This window comes from Ochotona princeps, chromosome 6, assembly GCF_030435755.1.
Source record: "Ochotona princeps isolate mOchPri1 chromosome 6, mOchPri1.hap1, whole genome shotgun sequence".
NCBI classification, from domain to species: Eukaryota; Metazoa; Chordata; class Mammalia; order Lagomorpha; family Ochotonidae; genus Ochotona; species Ochotona princeps.
The window spans coordinates 2846782-2859633 of NC_080837.1; the positions used below are offsets into that span (position 1 = coordinate 2846782).

At 47.1% G+C, this 12852-nt stretch overlaps 1 protein-coding gene across 7 annotated transcripts in view; it reads left to right on the top strand.

The window, feature by feature from the left end:
• The window catches only part of NEO1 (neogenin 1), a 192217-nt gene that overhangs the window by 75851 nt on the left and 103514 nt on the right, over positions 1 to 12852 (top strand). For all 7 annotated transcript variants that reach the window (XM_058665450.1, XM_058665451.1, XM_058665452.1 and 4 more), the window contains exons 3-4: positions 6931 to 7206; positions 9249 to 9402. In XM_058665450.1, coding sequence (XP_058521433.1) covers positions 6931 to 7206; positions 9249 to 9402 — 430 coding nt within the window. The remainder of the gene's footprint in view (positions 1 to 6930; positions 7207 to 9248; positions 9403 to 12852) is intronic.

Here is a 12852-nt window from a genome sequence, read left to right on the forward strand (position 1 = left end):
ATCAAGGGTGGAATAACAAGAGGAGAACCCTGCATTTTAGCCATTTCCCTTTTCTCCCTTCCCCCCGTCCCCTCCTTCCCTGCTCTTTTGTTGTGGCCAGGCTTTCTTGCAACATGTTTCATAAACATATTAGCATCCTGATATGCTCTGCAATGTCATTTTGGCCAGCTTCTTTTTACCATGCATGTTCTCCTGCTGTCTCTTGTCTGGGGTTCATTTGTGACTCCTTCCTCTCAGCTGCCTCCTGCACCCTGTTGTTGGGTCCAGGGAGCTGGACTTCCTAATTTGTTTATACCTGATCCACTGCCATCTTGCCACATTGGCTTTGTGCCTGTTTTTGCCCCTGATTCTTTCCTTCCTGCAGTGCAGTCTTTGCAGGTTGGTCCCAGGGCTTCAAGTCAGTCTCTGAACTCTTAAGTAGCAAGAATGCTTGTTGTGTGTGCACATCTCCAGCCTTATTCCTCCCCCTCCCCCCGCTTTTTAAAGACAAGTTGCTTGTTGTTTGTTTGACAAAAATGAAAAGAGAGATCTCTCATGCACCAGTTTATTTCCTCAGTACCCACGCTGACCATGGCTGGACTGCACTCATGCACAACCAGGAATTCAATTCAGTTCTCCCATGAGGGGAGCAGAATTACAATTATTCAATCCACCCTTGTCCCTCCCAGGCCCTGCATTAGCAGGAAGCTTACATCAGGAGCTGAAGCCTGGCATCATACCCAGTTCCTCTAATGTGGGGCATGGGGGTCTGAACCAGCATCGTAACCACAAAGCCAAGTGCTGGCGCTGCCAGTTTCATATCTGAATGTTGCCCCTTTCCCGGCCCCATACCCTCGTCATGACTCCAGCACTGACAGTACTGAGTGATTTGAGTTCCCTCTTTGCTTTTCCCAATCCACTGACCCTGGCTCATGGCTCCTCCATTGTTAACTCTGTCCTCCTCTACGTATGTCTCGATCTTTTTCCTTAGCTCTCATGTTCCTTTAGGAAACACTTTTTGGGGTTCATCTAAATGCTGGTAGTTTCAGTACCAGGAGGAATGCTGTATGCTTACTGCAGACACAGTTCTGTTCACTCTTGGCCCAAGATATCGGGAGCAAATAGTATCTGAGCTGAGGGATATGTGAAAGTGCTTCTTAGTAGTTGCTTATTAACTATTGTGTACATATTCTCTTTAAGAACCCCCTTTGGATGAATAATTTCATGATTAAAATTACATGCATGCTACAAGCAATTCTGTAATAAACTGCTTTTTGCAAATTGTCACTCTAGAAAACATTACTAGAAGTAGGGTTGCTGGATCACAGGGTACCTTTTATTGTTGGTTTGTAGTGGGTTATCATCTCAAAAGGTTAACCATAAGGTTACCATATCACCCATCAGTTCAGTCCAGGTGTCTTCCCCAAGGGAAGTAAGAAGATTTATGTGTAAGTCTTCACACCCATATTATTCCTGAGAGTTAGGAAATGGAGAGAACTTGGTTTCCATCAAGGGTGAAGTGGACAATTAAAATGTAATTTATTCTTACAATGGAATATTTTCAGCAATTAAATTAGGAAATAAAACACTAATGCACAAATGTGCTGCAATGAAGGTGAATTGCAAAAACATTAACCTAAGTTAAAGAACCAGACACTAAAAACCACTAGAAACTACATGTCATATGGTCTTATTTTTAGGAGTGTCCAGTGTAGGCAAATCTATAGGGAAAGAAGGTAGATGGGTGGTTTTCTAGAACTAAGGACTGGGGGCTGAGGAGCTGAGGGTGCAGGGTTGTGGGGTTAGAGAGCAGGGAATAGGAGTGACTGCAAGCGAGTACAGGGTTTCTGTGGGTGTGACTAAAAGGTTCTGAAATTAGGTTCTAGCAGTGATAGTTGCACAGCTCTCTTCCTACACTAAGAAGCCCATTGTATGCTTACTGTCTTTTAGTCTCTCTGTCATTTACTGGGGATTTGGATGGTTGATTGGTTGGTTTGAGAGACTTCCCATCTTCTGGTTCACCTCCCCAGATACCTGCAACGGGCACAGGCTGGGCCATGGGCCATGCTGAAGCCAAGAGCTAGGAATTCAATCCTGGTCTCCCATGAGGGTGGCAAGGACCCAAGTCCTTGAGCCATCACATGCTGCCTGTCATTAGTAGAAAGCTTTAGTTGAGAACAGAGCTGGAACCTGAACCCAAGCACTCTGACATGCAACACAGTTGTCCCAAGCCAGCAGGTTCACTTACCATGCTAAATACCAGCCTCAAACTATGCAACTTTCACGGTGAACTTCATGGTACATGAATTATGTTAAAAGCTTCTGCAAAGCTTTTCCGATTGTAAGCAGTAGACACTTGGTTCTAGCCAGCTCAGACAAGCAAAGAGAATGTTGAAAGAATGCTAAGTGGAAAGCTCCTAGGATTAAACGTGAAGGATCTTTTTTTTTTTTTTTTTCATTTCTCCACAGCAGGTGTTTTTTTGTTTTTTTTTTGTTTTTTTTTTTTTAACCTGCTGGTGGAAGAATGAGGAAGCTTCAGGACAAACCTCAGGAGTCTCCTCATGTCAGCTCTGTGTCTCGCTGGTACTTGCTTCTACCTAGCCCTTCTCCAAAAGCTGTGGGCAACTGGCACTGTCCTGTGAGCCTGGGAGGCCTTGAGATGCCAGCTGTCTGCTCCTCCAACTGCTACCCCTGCTCAGAAACCTCTTGCCTGCCAGTTTCCCACATGCTGTTGTGGGCTTACATGTTTAAGAATTACTCAGAGTCATGAGACCTCAGCAGGGGAAATTTTTTTTACTTTTTAAAAATAGGAGTAGTTCTTGGTTTGTTTTATTAACATTCCCTCTGTTCCCCCCACTTCATCAGTGTTTGTCTTCGCTCGTTCCTTCTAATTTTCTGGTTTCTTAAAAAGAGGTATGTGGTTAATTGCGATATTTATTTCTTTGCTTCAGAAGTCTCTTTGAAATTAAAAAAAAAAAGCAAAAGTTTTGTAGCAAGACTGGAAAACCTGTGTGTTAATTATATTTGTAATTATTTCTCAGTAATTGTTTGCTAGTCTTTAAAGAAGCATGCTGTCCCTTTTTAAATTCTTTTATTTTCTTTTTAATAGTTTTTACATAGTTGAGAGGGATGCATGGCTACGTGGGTCTCTGATTAGGGTAGGGAGGGTGAGATATGGAGAAAGCTGGGTGAGGGACACAAATGTTTCAGGGGCTTTTTGTTATTGTTGTTCACAGTGGGGAAAGGGGAGGGACTGTGCCTTGCTGTCAGCACCCAGACAGGGGGATGGTCATTTGGTAACACCTTAGAGACCCAGATGTGGGGAAGAGTGTTCCAAGCATGTTACTTGAGTGGTTTTGATAGTTCTGAGATGTCATCCGCTTCATGATGCCAGGGTCCACAGTTGAAAAAAATCTTTCCAAGGTTTGTTGGTTGACAAAGTCCACATTAGCGCATCCACAGACTCAGGAACATGCTGCAAAGCTTGGCCAAGACAACTGTCCAACCTGCTTTGTTTTCCATCCTGTCACAAGGCAGTCCATATCTCTTGCTGGCCTGGAGGAGCTGGCTGTCACCTCCCTCATGTGCATCTGCCTCCGTTCTGCACTGCACAGACATCAGCATCCGAGGAGCCCACTCCTGATACATGCGCTCCAAGGTCAGACCACATCCTGTGATTTTTCCCTGTGGCTGGGGCCTGAGTCTAGCAGGCTAGTTGGAGAGTCCCCCAAGAAACCTCGCCTGGGTTTCTTGTGTGCACCAGCCAGCAGGTGCAGGATCAGGATTGATCTGTTATCACTCCCCAGCCAACACACATACTGATTGGTAAAGCTGCCCTAGTCAATTCTGCCCCAGCCTCATATCTCACATGAGCCAGTATGTGCTTCAGCCCACCACAGACCCAGTCTTCATGCATACCAGCAAGTGCTGTAGCCTAATTGGAACAATCCCCTGATAATCCCCACCAGGCCTGCTCCAAGCCCCAATTTTTATGTTTTCCAGCCTTTGCTGTGGCCTAGCTCAGCCCAGCCTGTGTCTCATCCAGCTCTCATGCATATCCATGGGTTCGGCAGTTTACCTCAGACTGACCCACCTCCAGACATACCAATAGGTGCTGCAGCCTTGAACAACCCAGCCTGTCCCCACCCCTGGTTCTTGTGCTCACCAACAATAAGTATGTCTGGGCCCGTCATGGTGGCCTAGAGGCTAGAGTCCCCACCTTGAACGCACAGGGGTCTCATATGGGCGCCAGTTCTAATCCTGGCAGCCCTGCTTCCCATCCAACTCCCTGCTTGTGGCCTGGGAAAGCAGTGGAGGACGGCCCAAAGTTTTGGAACCCTGCACCTGCGTGGGAGACGTGGAGGAAGTTCCTGGGTCCTGGCTGCAGATCGGCACAGCACCAACCATTGCTGTCACTTGGGGAGTGAATCATCGGACAGAAGGTCTTCTTCTCTGTCTCTCTCCTCTCTGTATATCTGACTTTGCAATAAAAATAAATATATAAAAACAATTGGTACATCCTAGCAGAGGAATGCCCACAGTTTCCCTGCCAAGCATGTCCCCGGTACCAGATCTTACAGCTATCAGGGAATACGACAGTCCAGACTGACATGGCTCACACCCAGTCATGGCACCCACAAGCTGGTGCTTTGGTCTAGCCCAGCTGGCCCACATTATTCTGGCTTTCATGCCAGCAGGTGCAACAGCCTATGCCATTCTGGCCCACCCTGAGACTGGCCCATCCCCAGTCTCAGCTGTCATGCCTACCAGTATAGAAGCAGCAGCCCAGCAAGAGGGTTCCCGGAGTTCCCCTCCAGGCCCTTTCTAGTAAAGGTTTGGCATGTGCCAGCTGGTATCTAGAGCCCAGTCAGAGATAGCCAACTCCCAGTCTTGGTAGCACACAGGTACTACGGCCTGGCTAAGGCCTGCCTGCTCTCAGTCCCAGTTATAGCTAGCAGATACAGGAGCCTAGCCCAGCCTGGCTGACCCCCAGCCTGAATTGGCAGGTGTTGTGGTCCAGCTAAGCCTAACCTTCACCCTCTCCTGGCTCTCACTAGTGCCAGTGTGTGCTGTGGATTGAACCTGCCAGGTCCACCCCCAGACCCGGCTCACACTTATGTCAAAGGTACTACGGCCCAGCCTAGACTAGTCTGCTCTGCTTTCAGCCCCAGCTCTATTTTTTTTTCCAACAGCCCTGGTTCTCACACTCACCAGCCAGAGCTGTGCCTAACAGGGGAATTCCTCAAGTTTCCCTACCAGGCCTACTCTCAGCAACTGATCTCACATGTGCTGGTGAATATTAGTCTGCTGCTACCCAGACTAACATGGCCAGCTCCTAGCCCTGGCACTCACCAGCAAGTATTACAGCCTAACCCAACTGACCTACACCCGTTCCAGCTCTCACTGACGGTGCTACAGCTGGACCTGGCTCTCATGGGACCTGGCAGGTTCCACCACCTAGCCTGGCCTGTCCCACACCCATTCTGGCTCTCATGATTGACGGTGAGTGCTGGATCCGCCCCCAGGCCAACCCACATGCATGTTAAATGTGCTGCAGCCTTGCCCAGACTGGTTTGCCCTCAACCCTCGTGCTCACATTCACCATTGGGAACTGCAGCCTAGCAGGGGTTGTCCCCAGAGTTCCCCATTCCCAGCCCTGGGTCTTGTATGTGCCGATGGGTGCTTCAGCCCAGCCTGGCATGGTCCACCCACAATCTCAGCTCTTACTGGCAGATGTTGCAACCTAGCTCAGTGAGGCTCAGTGGGGCTCAGTGGGGCATGGCCCATACTCTGATCTGGCTCTCGTGTTTGCCAGTGAGTGATGAAGTCTGACCCAGCCTGAACATTAAGAGTAAGAATAAGCGTGGCCTGTCCTCACTTCTGACCCACACAAACATTGATAAATGCTGCAGAATTGCCTGATCTGGCCCACCTCCAGCCCTGGCTCTTTTGCTCCCCAGCAGGAGCCATCGGATTTTCACTGGCTAGTGTTAGCATCCATAGCAAATTCTTTTTAGATTTACTTCTTTTCAAACTCGATTACAGAAACAGAGGGAGGGACAGGGAGAGGTCTTCCATCCATTGATTCACTCCCTAAATGGCCACAACTGTTAGTGCTAGGGCAGGCTGAAGCCAGGAGCTTTGTCTAGGTCTCCTACCTTCTGCTGCTTGTGCCAGACCATTAGCAACGGCTGGATCTGAAGTGGAATGGCTGGTCAGCGAACTAATACCCATGGGGACTTTACTTGACACACCACTGCCCCAACTTGAGCCACCAAGTAGAGCTTTTCCTTCTCCTGCAGGCTTTTGTTTCATTCACTCCATGGTTTATACTGCATGAACACCATCACCCCTCAGCCAAAGGAACCTCCCTTAGTCTGACTTCCATGTCCTTTGTGCACACAGTGCTTTTCTATGTCATGAAGTACTCCAGGTTCATGTACTACTCTACTTCACTGCTACAGTCAGCATTCCTCAAAGAAGCCCCAGTTCCTTGTAGTGGGATGACGTTTAGAAGTCAGTTACTCATGGATGCTGCAGTGAGTCTTCTGTGTGGGCAGGGCCAGGCAGACCAACCGTGTGCATGTGTAGATGGTGTGTTACTTAATGTGCACTCAAAGGCTGCTGGGCGTATACACATCTCACACACATACTGTTTAATCTACATGTGTTTACGTATCTTTAGTTAAAGAAGACAGACGACTGTGCTGACATCCTCATTCTGGACCCATGCTGTGGGATCTGTTTTGCCCTTCTCCTTTCCATGCATTCCCCCCTTTGAGGATTCTGACTACAGTTACCCTTGAGAAACTCAGTCACTAGCCAGTTTCCCACCACCCTCTCTCTTCTGCCACACTTTGTGACTGCGTAGGCTGACCTGCTCTTGACCCGTGTGATGTCGCTGTAAAATAATGTCTAGTTGCATTTAATTTCTTCTCCTTTACTGTCCAGGTCTTCCAAGATTTACCAGTCAACCAGAGCCCTCTTCTGTTTATGCTGGAAACAATGCGGTGCTGAATTGCGAAGTGAATGCAGATTTGGCCCCATTTGTGAGGTGGGAACAGAACAGACAGCCCCTTCTTCTGGATGACAGAGTCGTCAAGCTTCCGAGTGGGGCACTGGTCCTCAGCAACGTGACCGAGGGAGACGGAGGCCTTTACCGCTGCGTGATTGACAGTGGCGGGCCACCCAAGTACAGTGACGAGGCAGAACTGAAAGTTCTCCCAGGTATCAACTCAGCATCAGAACTGATCGGCTTGTCTGTTTATGGGTGACATTGTTCTGGGAGGACTGTTTTAATGAACATGTGTGGTGTGACACGTTACTACCTGCATAAGGGGTTTCTGTTTTTCATAGGAATAGAATGAGAATATTACAGAACCATCCATTCTGTATTGAACTTATTATTAAAAATTTCTCAAGTAAAGTATATGCAAAACCTAAGAATGTTCTTCACAAAGCGGTATTAACTTTGTCTTCTGTCCAGCCTCTTTCTGCTGTTCCCCACTTTAGTATGTTGTATAGTGAATGGTTTTTGCCTGTAGGCATTGGAAGCTCGCAGAAGCTCCTCCCCGAGGGGGTAGCGGTGGGAACTTGATATGGCAGCTTTAGAGAGTTCTTGCATCTTGGCAGTGCTCCACTTTTTTGTCACTGCGAAGCAGTCTCCTCCTTTCAGTGGTTGCTTTTGTCTTCTCATTCTGTCTGCTCCTGCTGGCCTTTGCTGTAATTGGTTTTGTATGTGAGAATACTTGGACACGTTCATAGAAAATGATGGAATTAAAATAAGGTACGGGGGGGTGGAAAGGCAGTGTCCCCCGGCTCGATCCTGACTGCTTCGTACATGGCACAGGCTTTGTTTGTTCTCTACACCGTGGGTACTGTTCAAGTGCGACTTCAGAATCTGATCCAGAAAAACAGGATTGACTGTTGTGACGGGGGCTGAGATCACTCCAGAAACGGAAGCAGAAACCAGCACCGTCTGTTTTGCTACCGCAGTAAGGCAGAGGCAGGCCTGTCAGTCACCTCAAAGATCTGTTTGTGTTAAGAGGCAGAGTGGATCACTATCATTTATAGTTTTGTGATTGGCTACAGAGATGAGACAGGTTAATGTCGGTCTTAGAAGCAAGTGACCATGCCATTGATGGGTTAGCTTTTAGCCTGAGCTGGTCACTTTTTGGTTTTCACACTCACTAACCTGTTAGATAGTGTCCACTTGTTGCCACAACTACAGAACTGTCATTAATTGATTAGGCAAGCTTATGGCATTTCTGGTGGTGACTGTCATTAGTGATTTTTTTTTTTTTAAGACTTGTTTCATTTTTTTTTGAAAGGCAAAGTTAGAGAAAGAGAAGCAGGAAGAGAGAGGTCTTCATCCACTGATGCGTTCCCTAGTTGGCCACAATAGCCAGGGCTGGGCCAAGCTGAAGCAAGGGAGCTTCATCCACTTCTTGAGTGAGCGTAGGGAGCTAAGCACTTGGGCCATCCTCTCCGGCCTTCCTAGGTGCATAAGCGGGGAACTGAATCCAAAGTGGAGCAGCAGAGCAGCATCCATATGGAGCATCGTCACTGCAGGCGGCAGCTTAACACATTATGCCATGGGGCCAGCCCCTGCTGCAACTTTTCCTGAGGGTATGGGGACAACAGTCACATTCTGCCTGAGAATTTTTTCTCTCAAAATTCAACATTAAGTTAATATCAACCTGTTAAGTGGACTCTGCTGCCCATGAGAGGCTAACCTTGTCCTGCGTCCGCAGGAGGACAGCTGTGTCCAGTGAGCGGCAGCCATTCATGTCTGAGTGAGACACACAGCTGTAGCAGCCATTGACAGTTGTTCCATTCAGTGGGTTACACTCTGTAAGCACACGAGCTGTGTGAAACTCAGAAAGATTCTCAGAAATGCCTGAGAAGCACAGGCCTTCCTTGTGCGAGAGGAGGGTGCCCAGGACCGTGAGCTTGCTCAGTCTCTTCCACCATTTTGTGCGGAATGATCTTTTTAAGTGATGAGGATTCTTGTCAGATCTCATACAGCTGTCCAGAAAGTGTGCTGAAGGCAGGCGTGTCACGCATCCATCCATCCAACCTCCAAAGAGCACAGCGCTCTGCGCGTGGAAATGTTGGCTGATGTAAACTGGAATTTTCTTGTGACTTTTGCGTAAAGTATTTTGTTATGTGAAACCAAAGTGAGTATGATCAGCATTTCCTCCCAGAGTGGTGACTTGTGTTACCTTTCTCTGTATCAATCATTTTCTCTTATTAATTTTAATTTGTAGAGCCTGAGGTGCCGTCAGACTTGGTATTCCTGAAGCAGCCCTCCTCCTTGGTCAAAGCTGTGGGTCAGAGCGTGGTGCTGCCTTGTGTTGCTTCAGGACTTCCTGCTCCCGTCATCAGATGGGTGAAGAATGAGGAGACACTCGACACAGACAGGTAATGCCACCTGCTGGAGAGCAGCCTTGGCACCGGGGCCTTAGTCGAATCATGCTTGGAACTGATGATGAATGACACTGGGTTGTCTACTTAATTTAAACACGTAATGTTCATATGTCATCCTGGAGATATATGCTATCTATGACCAGCTTGTTTATAAAAAAAAAGAGAAAAAGTGCTTTCAAAGCATTATGGGATACTTCCTTTGTTTCTTCTCCCTGGATCTACAGTGTGCTGGACCTGAGGCTTGACCTGAGGCTTCGGAATCTCCTTCCCTAAATTGTCGCAAGACCGTCTGAATCTTCTTTTTCACCCTTTTATGCATTTTGATGTTTTTTTTCCTCCTATATTCCTTATCTTCTTTTTGACTTGTAAAATCATACCAGCTTTCCACCAGGCTCAAAATCTTTCTCTTCCATGAAAGCCTCCTCTGTTTACAGCAAGCGCCCTACAGTCCCTCCCTAATGGGTGCTTTGCTCAGCCGTGCTGTCATACTGGGTAGCGGTGTGGTGTGTGTTGTTTCCAAAAGCAGGCCATCTTGTGTGTCTTGGGTTGTTCCTGGCCTCCCCAACCTCCACCCACCCGGGACATGCCGAGAGTGCTTCCAAGCTGTGACTGCCGACAGTGCTTCTTGTTCCGTGTTGCAGGCTAGCCCACGGGGCCACATCAGCCCCAACTGAGGACTACTGTTCCAAAGCAGTGTTGTCCAGTAGGCATAGATCATAAGCCGCATGTGCAGTTTAAATGTTTCAGGAGCAGTATGTGTGCACTACTGAGTGAAGTAGTGTGTCGTCATGTAATGAGGTATTAGCTAACAGGAAATCAGTTCTGTTAAAACAGTAGCAAAACAATAGCATATGTGGAAACTTCTGCATCCTGCACGTACATTTAAAATTGAGAGTTAAATAAAAGAGACTTTACTTCCTAACAGTAAAACTCAGTTTCTTAGTCATCCTAATCCCACTTCAACATTAATAGCCACACATGGCTAATGGCTGCTGATTTGAACAAACTGTCTGTAGAGCAGAGAATCTTGATGTGTGCCGTTCAATAGCCACGGAATGGAAAGAGACACCTGTGGAGTTGGCTGGGTGACAATTTCATTGACAGTAGGATGATGCCACACACCAGCCCATTTCCTCACGTGTCCCTTAAAAAGACAGGATCAGGGCCCATGCAGTTTCATGGCAGGCTAATTCTACTTTTGCAAGTGCTGGCATCCCATAGGGATGCTGGTTCATGTCCTGCTGCTCCACTTTTACTACAGCTCCCTGCTTATGGCCTGGGAAAGCTGCAGAGGATGGCTCAAGGCCTTGGAGTCCTATACCCATGTGGGAGACACAAAAGAAGCTTGTGACTCCTGGCTTTGGATTGGTTCTGCTCCAGCTCTTGTGGTCATTTGTGAAGTAAGCCAATAGATAAAAGATCTCTATCTCTTCTTCTCTCTAAATCTGCCTTTCAAATAAAAGTAAAATAAATATATTTTTTAAAAAGCTAGGTAACCACTCACAGGATAACCTGATTTCTTCCTTAACACCCCTTCATTTGCTAGATTCCTTTACCCATGTTTTGCTTCCTTCTTCCTACTCTTCCCAGTTCTGTATTGTGCAAACAATTTATAAGACTTGGGCCCGGGCGCAGTGACTCAGTGGCTAAATCCTCACCTTGTACACACCAGGATTCCACATGGGTGCCAGTTCATGTCCCGGCTCCTCCACTTTGCTGCTTGTAGCCTGGGAAAGCAGTAGAAGGTAGCCCAAAGCCTTTGGACCCTGCACCTGTGTGGGAGACCCAGAAAAAGCTCCTGGCTTCAGATTGTCTCAGCTACAGCCATTGTGGCCATTTGGGGAGTGAGCCAGCAGATGGAAGATCTTTCTGTATCTCCTTTTCTATGTAAATCTGCCTTTCCAAAATAAAGAAAAACATCTTAAAAAATTATAAGACTTAAAAACTATATATTTTTTTGCTTTTAATTTTTACTTCCAGATTTTACTGGAAAGGCAGAGTGGTGAACAGAGAGAGAGGTCTCCCAACCACTGCTTCACTCCCCAAATGCCTGCAGCAGCTGGAGCAGAGTCAGGCTGAAGCCAGGAGGCAGGCACTCAGTGCGGATCTCCCACGTGGGTAGCAGAAGTCAAAATACTTGAACAGTCACCTGCTGTTGCCCAGGTGCACCATAGCGAGAAGCTGGATTGTTAGTGGAAGATCCAAGACTATCATCAGGCCCTCTGATGTTGGATGTGGGTGTCCCAAGCAGCAACTTAAGTGCTGTACCAAAGGCACCCCACTTTCCACCCCTCTTCTGTGAACACACAGGGAATTTTTAAATGGAGGTTCAAGATCTCAAGCTCTTTGAGCAGATATTTTAACTGGCTCAATGTTGGAACAAGATCTTTATCAGATTTGCTGATGGTATGTTGGAGCTTTCAATTGACTGGGATGATACTCTGCTGGCTCTGTCATCAGACCAGAGAGGGTATACCTAAGAAGCCGTTGAACTTGACTGACAATAAGATGCTGGACTCTATGTTTGGTATACGCTTGCAATGGGGAAATCTCAACTGAACTTGAGCTGTGGTTATGCAACAAGGTGGAGGAATCCACCATGGTGGGAGGGTTTGGGGAGGGGTGGGGAGAACCCAAGTATCTATGTAATTGTGTCACATAATACAATGTAATTACTGAAGTTAAACAATAAATAATTAAAAAAAAAAGATCTTTATCAGAAGTGGAAAGTAGAAACAGATTAAGAATTTGCATATTTGATCATAAAACATTCTGGAGACACATCTATAAAAACACAAAGAATGACTTGATTTGTTCAGTAATTGCTCGAGGATTTCTTCAGCATTGTTAGCCACCATTGTGGGTCCTGGGGATAGAGCAGTGAGCCCGGCAGGTCTTCCTACAGAGCTTCCGTTCTAGAGGAAAGAATGAGAGAACAGTCAGGCACTACATGAGGCAGAAGGACAGTGTGCAGGCCCTGCAAAGGGGCTTAGTTCATACAGAGCACCAGAGGCTGCCTGGGAGAGCCATTCTTTGAGGGCTGAGTGCCTGTTGGTTCTGAGCTCGTGGGAGAGGCGGAACCTGTCTTCCTGGAGCAGGGAGTTACTCAGAGATACTTGTAGTTAAGTCAAATGTGGACATATGCTTGTTAATAATGATAGTCCTCTGAATGTTAACGATGTCTCAGGAGAAACTGAAGTTGAGTAACCACTCTAGTCTACCTGCAGTGCTCTGGTGCTTGCAGTTCAGTGTTGCTGTCTCCGTCTCAGGATGCCTTAGCAAGGTGCTCAAGCAGGATGGCGTTGGTGCCATCCCACTTGTCCCCTTCTGGACCTGGCACAGGGAAAGGAGTAGAAATGCTGGGGGGAGGGGTAAAGAATACTGACAATACAAAAAAAAAAAAAACAAAAACAAAACCAGAAAAATTTCTCCTGTCAATCTAGA